Below are 8706 nucleotides of genomic sequence, written 5' to 3'. Positions count from 1 at the left end.
ATCTGGTGCTAGGGCGTGACTCTTGTGTTCATTTAAAGAAAACGAATCATTTCTTCTTCTCCTAACGAGCATGCTTAGTAAAAATGAGCACAGAGCGAGTCTTTATGTGATACTTAAGTGAACGTTAAAGAAGTTTAAGAATTCGTGCAAAAGTATATGTAAATAACAATTCTATGTTATTTTAAACCGGTATCATTATATTGATATTTTTCGATGTGTATGTCATGCGATTGCTTATCCACGGTACACAACCTGAATGTAACTTTCTTTTTCCATTTCATGAATTAATGCATTTTGTCTAATTTATGAGAGGAAAATCGACATATCGAAATTCAATATGGTTGGTGGGTATCTGTGTCTCCTGTTTATCCTGTGCAAAGGAGAAATCTGAAGTAGCTCGACCCAGCGTCTGTTGTCAAATCATTCATTTCTCATGAATATGAATCTTCTTTTGAATTAAATTTCAGCAAGACCTTGACACGCCATGCTATTTCTGTGTATCAAAATAAATAAGTACATGGCTTTCAACAAAGTTCAGTTTTATTTTAAAAGTATATCGGTACGAATATTGACGGTCAGGTGTAAAATGATTTATGAAACACTCTATGCTATCAAAGATCTTTTTGGAAGACTGGTGCATTGTATGTGCATCGTTAACTCTCTGCTGCCGTCCTCAAGCCTTGATTTTATGTATGAGCTATCGAGATTTTTGTTGCTGCTGCTGTTGTTGTAAAGTAAGATACAAAATATGTAGATTAGTTCTACATGGTAAAAAGTCAAAATGCATGGACAAACAATATCCCTGGGAGGTGACAAGATATAAGCGTGAAATAACAATGTTTTTAATGACAGTTTAAAACAGTGATAATATCAAATATTTCAGTTAATTATGGGCTGATTGGTGTCTGTATTTTGTCTTGGTTGAACTACGAGGGGATCCGCATGTTTTGTAACGTCTTGTTGGCAGTCAAGACAATCGACAAAACAACATATAAATGTAGGTAAAAAATTTTCCCTGATACTCCTTTTTTATATATAGATATTAAATCGCAAGATTGTTCAAAATTTAACAACATTTGTTTCATCTTTTCCAAATTTTAATAGTTTTCATTCATCTCTACAATAAGCAAAGTAGTTTGTACATTCAACAGTAATTAGAAGATTTGGCAATATCACAGACAAAATATCACAGTATTTTTAGGAAAAAAGTACGAAGTCCTACAATCTATCCAACTTTTGTATACTCCATTGGTAAGTGAATACTCAGACGGCTATCAAATGAAGCACGGCTGCAGTCTAATTTCTTCAAAAGTTTTGTCAAAGATTTATCACATGAACACGGCTCGTATCCAAACCCATCATCTTTCATCCAGCATCGGTCCTTTTCAAATGTGTAACCTGGAAAACGCAATAAAAAGACTTACAGAAACCATCTTCATTATCAGTGGTACATGTACATTGTATATGAATTCGAGACAGCATCCCGTTTCATGTAAGTAGCTAGTTAGTCCAAATCTTACCTGCTTTGATAAGTTTTTTCAGCAACTTGATGTATTTGTGATCTGACGTGTAACTCATGGTTAGGAATAATGCACTTTGGCCAAGGTGATCCACGGTGTTGACATCACTGCCATGTTTAATAAGGTACTCTGCTGTCTCGAATTTTCCATCTTCCAAAGCAATCAGCAATGCAGACTTGCCAGCATTGTTTATTTCGTTCACATCTGCCCCTACAACGTAATAGTACATTCAATTGTTAATTGAAGTACTAATAACTGACAGAATCAATGTTAGGCGTGTCGATTACTCTGATTTGATTATATTATCTGAAGTATTGTCTCTATTTACCTGCTCGGACTAAAAGGCGAATGATTTCCTCCTCGCCCAAGATGACAGCAAGCATCAATGGTGTTTGTCCGTTTCGGTCTTGTTGATTTATGTCATATGCATCTAAACAAAGATAGTAATTGCAGATTCTTAAAATCAATCGGTAGTAAAAATTTCCAGTTTATTTGTAATTAGCCAATGCTATCATTAATTTCAATAGCTTGTATTTTCATGCAAGAATAATAAAGTTTGAATTACCTACCATGAGTAACCAAAATTTCAGCCATGTCATAAAGTCCATTTTCAATCACAATATGCATCAACGTATTTCCTTCACAATCCGTTGAATTTGGATCCACGCCAGCTTTTAATAAACACTTAAATTCAGCCAAGTCATTCTGATAAACAGAGCTGAAGAGTCTGAGTATCATTCGAATTTCATCCAGCGCACTCTCTTTGGTCACTTTTATCGACAAACTAGAGACATGGTAATGCAGAGCTCGACGTAGTTCTTCTAGCATGATGGAAAGTCTTCGTAACCCTGCAAAAGTGAATAAATCTGTAAGACAACTCTTACTACGATGCGTTTGATAGAGGACAAAAACAAAGAAAGAAAGAAGACTCTTGAATCTTGCTAACGTTTCTTTACTTACTGTTTTCAGAAGTGAACTCCGATAGCAATATACAAGACACCAAGTTGTCGTCTGTTTTATAGCTGCACGCGCGATGTTTCGCGACAAGTGAAGCGTAACAATCGTTCTATACAGCCCTCCCCCGGCGTAGATTGGTCGACCCAACATTCAATAATTGTTTGTCTTTATTGTGTTCACGGTTCCAGACGACCCGGTAGTTGTTTATAATTTATTAACGCTCCAATTGTTACTATATTTTCTATCACAGATCTAATGAATATGATTATTTTTATGATACAACACGTACTTCATTTTTATGCCTGCAAGTGGTGTTTTTGTTTACAGATAGCTGATGTATGTTCTATCATGGTTCTTTCTGGAAAGTATTCAAGTATAGATATTCTTTTTGCTCTTTTCAAGTCTTATATAATCATTGAATAATCAATTAATATGGTGAATTAAACACTTTATAATATATAAAACCTATTATACTTCTCATTCAAATTCCTATTTTTTAAAATGTCGACAGTTGTGAATTGTTTTCATAAATGCCTGTGAAACACAAGTATTAAATAAGTACACCGTGTTTTCATGTTTTTCTTTAAAAACAGTTTCTTTTGTTTATTTCATAATGCGATGGAGTTGTGTACATCTCACAAACAACATCTATACGTGCGCAGGATCTATTTTTATTGCATGAAGTTGAACTTGCTCTTTAAAATTTTTGCAATTTCTATCATGGTAGCTATCATTCAAACTACTTATCAAAATAATCCTAAGCTTTTCTGCTATCAAAATAATCCTAAGCTTTTCTGCTATCAAAATAATCCTAAGCTTTTCTTCTATCAAAATAATCCTAAGCTTTTCTGCTATCAAAATAATCCTAAGCTTTTCTTCTATCAAAATAATCCTAAGCTTTTCTGCTATCAAAATAATCCTAAGCTTTTCTGCTATCAAAATAATCCTAAGCTTTTCTGCTATCAAAATGTTTGAAGAATTTATCAATAACCTCTCGGTCTGAAACTTACAATTTGTCTGGAAAAAAAAACTATTTGTCAGATAGTGTGAAAACAAAATTTAAATGCAAAAGTCATTCTGCTACTTAATGAATAGTAGAGGCTTAGTTTTGATTAAAAGTTCGTAAAAAAAAAAAATGAAGCTTCTGCATGCTAATTCCTGTGACAATTTAGTTACGCGATCATTGAGACATAATTCGCAGGTGGTGTTTTGCAATTTAGATAGGGTTCAAGAAATTTATTAAGTTATACATGCAAAAAAGTTGTTACTCATCAACTACATAAAAAGCATCAAACATGCGCGTGATTCATTCCCGTAATATAGTGTATTATATATAGTTAGTGTAATTAATGCAAATATCATAGCCACGCCAAATTAACAAGACGACATTTACGCTCTAGCTTGAAACCATTCATAAGTGGACTGGAATCAAAACGTCGTCGTTGTTTGTGTTGAAAGTCCTTTATAGTTAATGAAATGTTATTGCAAAACACCTCGTAGCAAATGTATACACTATGGATCTATTACGCCGCACAGTAACACATGATTGCCATATTTACGTTTACAATGTTATGTCCATGATAATACCGACGTCAACTCGACGTTCTTGATAAACAAGTCAGTGGTACCAAAACATCTTAATGTGCAAGATACAGTAAAAGTGCGACCATTGTGTATCGCAGTAATACGGATGTTTTATCATATATTGAAATAGGAATACATTTCCTTGCAGCAATGCGAAAAGATGTTCAGTATGTTATCTTTGTATAAAAACAATGATTGCATCGAATTTCATATACTAGTATATCTCTAAAAGTATATTTCTCAATAAGGTTGTATACATTTCAGTATATTTCTCAATAAGGTTGTATACATTTCAGTATATTTCACAGTTACGTTTTACATATTTTTTTTTATTTACACTATTCCCACTATCAATGTTTTTACATGGCCGTCTGTCAAAGCAGCTGGATTGGTCGGATCAGAGGAATGCGGTCAACACCAGCAAAAACATTCAAGATCTTACATTACAAATAAATTACCTTAGCATAAGATTCACAATGTGTGGACTACAGCCAATGAAATTGTACTATAACTTGATTATTTTTTTCAAGGACACGAGGAAGAGTACTTCAACTATTAGGATTCCGTTTTCTTTATTTTTGAATTTTAAATCAATTACAAGTTAAATCTTCATTTACATTTGGTTTAATAGAGCATGTGCCTATCCCAGTCATAACGAGCCCCGATTGTTAACCAACCAACCTACCACGATCAAGAAGTTTTAAGGAATTGGAAGATTTCTTGGGTATTGTTATTTCGCAAACTTTTTATTTACCACCATCCAATTATTAACAAATTTACATGTACATATCATCATGCTTAACGATGAATTACATATCTAAAAGAAAGCTTTTGGACCCCTGTTTTGCGGAGTAGGCATGGAATTGTGAAATATTGAACTTAGAGTAATTAAACTAACGAAATATAAACATAAATTACTTTAGCATAATGCTATATAGATGAACTGAATGCATCTATTACCATATTTAAGATATTTACATATACAATTTAAGCTTGAAAATGTGTATTGCATCATCAATCTGTTGTGCATTGATCACCTTCTATAGACAAAAATATTGTATTCTTTTCTGAAATTTTCTACTTGTGTCATACCCATACCAAACAACAACATGCACATACAGCTTCATATTTTTTCACTGTAAGGTCTACTTAAAAAGAAAATCCAGTTTTCCTTTTAAACAACTTTTCCATAACGTTTTGTTTTCTAGTATTTATATGTACTTTTACTCAATAGATTTTCATTTCCTGATGGAGATCTTGCCTTCTCAGCAAAGTTAAAGAAAATGTACCTGAATATCTGTAAGTATGTATTTCAATTTTCTTAATTAAGGAAATCTACTTCGTAATTAACGTTTTGATAAGCAATATTACTAAATATGAATATAGTAGAAGGAAAAACTAGCGTCCTAATTTCGTATGATAATTATAATTGATGATACGATGTCGGTACTAAACACCTCATTATCATTGCTGATCTATTGCTGTTACTATTTTCAGTACTTTCTCAATCTTCTCTATTATTACAGACATGTCTAAGAAAACGCTTGTTCATGAAAAATTGGGAAACATTAATGTTCAAGCTCATATTCCTCTTGTTACTACAATGTACACCTTAATAACTTCTGTCAAGTAGGAAGTGGATATTCTAGGTATTTTTAGTGTAAATCCATAATAGACAATCGTCAAAAAATTCTATTTCATTGTAAATCTTACAATTTTGATAATGGAGTGGAAAACAAAGCGGTTTTCATTGTGTGAAATATAGACAACTTATTCATGCACTAGATGGTGTGGAAGTTGGCGCCCATCGTGTCACTCGACTGCACTCCGCCAGTTTCCATCAATCACTTACCTACAAGTGCCTATCACCGATCGATTTCCTACTTATACAATTAGTTTGTAGATCGATATGCTGCAGTAGGAAGTCGTATCTAAACCATAACTGTCATGAAATAAGCGGATTTGTACGAGAGAGCAGGGGACGCGGATCTTCGTCACGTGATATAGGTTTTGAGAACGACCAATGAAATGTAAATTACTGAGCAAGAAGTTTGTATTGATTATGATGTATGTGTACCTCCGGTTCGGGTATTATCGGACACGTTACTGTAAAACAGGTATATTTATGTTCCTTAGTTCTGCTGCCAAGCGACTGAACTTGTTTTTTTTGTTAAAAACAGGCAAACAACACGTAACACCATGTAGAAGTGAAAAAATGTCATTTATTGAAGTAAATGACGAAAAGTAGTAAAATATGATTAACAAGTACAAAAATGGGGGTCAGAAAAAGGGAGACTTAAATAAAGAGTATTACACATCTTAGGTAAATTATAATCCAATCTGACCCCCTGCACCATAATGGCATTGCAACATAATGTACATAGGAAAAAAGGGGGTCAACCAGACTAGAATAAGAATTGTACAGTATACATGTATCTTAGGTTGACCCCTCATAAACCTAATACAATTCCAAAACAGACATAAATGCCATAAACAGCTGCCTTATAATAGTGATTGGCTTGATTTCAACTTATTTTATTGTGTATATAAACGGATTGAAAACAACATCTATCAACTTATAAATAAAAGGTATTCACCTTAATCTTGGTCCTGAATTATATATTCCTCTTTCATAAAATATGATGATATACACATGTAGATAGACAGGTCGTGCGTTTTATTTCATTGATAATTGGAAAGGGTAGCATACATGAAAAAAACCTTAATATGCAGTATATGTACATTTCAAAAATTCTACATATGTCAGCTGAATATTTTTATTTACTATATCGAATGATTTATTCATATTTTTTTCAATGATATGTTTATGAGAATTGTGATTAGTACATGATTATTTAGACATGCGCGCGCATTGGATATGGTAGTAGAGAGCAGAACTAAGAATGACATCAATTTGATTTATTTGTTTGCTGACGACCAATAGTATCGTATCCGACAAACGCTTTGTTTTTTATTTGACATGTTTCAAATATATCTAAATATATACCTCTCCTCTTTCCTTAATATGGATATAGAAGTAGGGTTATGTAATGCTGAGAAGATTTGTCAGTCTCTTGAGTAACTCCGGTGACCTATTGCTCTTATTCTGCGTCTGTCATGTATGAACAATTGAACATTTTTCAAACTTCTTGACATTAGATGGTATATAGACTTGCCTAGATGGTCGAGTGGTCTAGCGCGCTGGTTACATGCTGCTAGGAGATTTGGTTCCGCAGGTCGTGAGTTCAACCCCGGGTAGGGGCGGAAGTGGGTATCCAAATAAAGTGAAATTTTCTATGCTTTATATTAAGATATTTCTTCACTTAGGGCAGTTATGTTCATTTAAGAGTTCATTGCTATTTCTGTGTTTATATATATATATATATGATATAAACCAGACCTCCTGCAAATCCAAGTTTTTGAGGCACATGGCGGGTGTGACCGGTCGACAGGGGATGCTTACTCCTCCTAGGCACCTGATCCCACCTCTGGTGTGTCCAGGGGTCCGTGTTTGCCCAACTATCTATTTTGTATTGCTTGTAGGAGTTATGAGATTGATCACTGTTCGTTATCTTCACCTTGCATGTGTTTCATGTGTATTTTTCTCAATGGAAATTGAATGCAAATGTTGAGAAAGCAAGGTATCAGTTTTTTCAAATGGCCCTAAGCCTAGAAATGTTTTTTTTATTTGTTGTTGAAAGTGTGAATGAATTCAAATATTTAGGTAAAACTGAGAAATGGATGTATAATAATCAATGTCTTGAAGTTGTAAATACAGAATTAAGGAATGTTGTTTTATTACAATGGCAAATTTTTCCAATCACAAAAACATTTTGCCGAAAAAGGACGTAAAGCACTTTTTGCAATATCTAATACTTTGAGAAATCATTATTTTAATGTTGAAACACAATGTTTAAGTTTTGATACCTATGTACAAAATATTCTTTCATATGCATGTGAAATTTGGGGTTTTCATAAAACACTGGACATTGAAAAGGTGCATCTTTTTCTTTCTTTTTTTTAAACTGTTAAGAGTAAACAAAAGCACTAACAATAGTTTGGTATATTGTGAACTTGGCAGATTTCCACTTTACGTTAGAAGAAAATTGAGAATTTTTAAATTCTGGTTAAAACTTAAAACCACGAATAACTGTATTTTGAAAGATTGTTATGAAAATATGATTGCAAACAGTTAATGTGAAACATGATCTGTCAAGCATTGGTTTAGAATATTTGTTTGAAAAGTCGTGTGTGAATCAGCTTAAAGATGACAGCATTTAGAATATTGCATATTTACAAACAAAACCTAATGTCTCTTTCAAGTTCACCAAAAAGTGTTCTTTATCAACATTTAATACATATAGATAACGTTTGTTTACAATCATATCTCAAAGGACCAATCAACTTAAAAGGGAAAAAATATTATTAAATTAAGAACGTCTTCACATTCTTTGAATATTGAAAAAGGCAGGCATAACGAAGTTTTAAGGATTGCGAGGCTTTGTAAATTATGCGATTATAATGATATACATGTAGAAGACGAGTTTCATTTTATCCTGAAATTTCCATTTTACAACGATTTGAGAAAAATAATATATTAAGGGTTTTTATTACAAAAAACCAAGCGTCTTTAAATTAGTTAAGC

General features: G+C 33.0%; 1 protein-coding gene and 1 long non-coding RNA gene across 3 annotated transcripts; one reads left to right on the top strand and one right to left on the bottom strand.

The window, feature by feature from the left end:
• Positions 1-1009: 1009 nt before the first annotated feature.
• On the bottom strand, positions 1010-3645 carry LOC125682582 (ankycorbin-like). 2 transcript variants are annotated; one of them, XM_048923233.2, is made up of 5 exons: positions 2481-3645; positions 2090-2368; positions 1849-1950; positions 1521-1730; positions 1010-1398 (listed from the first exon to the last, which is right to left on the bottom strand). In XM_048923233.2, exons 2-5 carry the CDS (start codon positions 2346-2348, stop codon positions 1226-1228), a joined length of 744 nt encoding a protein of 247 aa, XP_048779190.1. In that variant the 5' UTR covers positions 2349-2368; positions 2481-3645; the 3' UTR covers positions 1010-1225. The 2 variants fall into 2 exon arrangements, with proteins under 2 accessions (XP_048779190.1, XP_056013129.1); XM_056157154.1 differs by lacking the exon at positions 2481-3645 and having other exon boundaries at positions 2090-2455.
• A 253-nt stretch (positions 3646-3898) lies between these two features.
• LOC125682585 (uncharacterized) lies at positions 3899-7351 on the top strand. The gene is made up of 4 exons (XR_007372610.2): positions 3899-4228; positions 4693-4785; positions 5296-5360; positions 5588-7351. It is a non-coding gene; the product is annotated as an uncharacterized LOC125682585 (long non-coding RNA).
• The last annotated feature ends 1355 nt before the right edge of the window (positions 7352-8706 follow it).

Source organism: Ostrea edulis, chromosome 2, assembly GCF_947568905.1.
Source record: "Ostrea edulis chromosome 2, xbOstEdul1.1, whole genome shotgun sequence".
Lineage (NCBI taxonomy): Eukaryota > Metazoa > Mollusca > Bivalvia > Ostreida > Ostreidae > Ostrea > Ostrea edulis.
The sequence above is the reverse complement of the archived record's forward strand: the minus strand, read 5'-3'. Positions and strand labels throughout refer to the sequence as shown.

What these genes read in the sequence shown, in the direction of transcription:
- LOC125682582 (XM_048923233.2), bottom strand. Translation starts at nt 2,348, where the DNA reads ATGCTAGAAGAACTACGTCGAGCTCTGCATTACCATGTCTCTAGTTTG. An exon ending in TGAAATTTTGGTTACTCATG is followed by an intron (nt 1,951 to 2,089) that starts GTAGGTAATTCA and finishes ATCTTTGTTTAG; the next exon opens with ATGCATATGACATAAATCAA. An exon ending in TCGCCTTTTAGTCCGAGCAG is followed by an intron (nt 1,731 to 1,848) that starts GTAAATAGAGAC and finishes ATTACGTTGTAG; the next exon opens with GGGCAGATGTGAACGAAATA.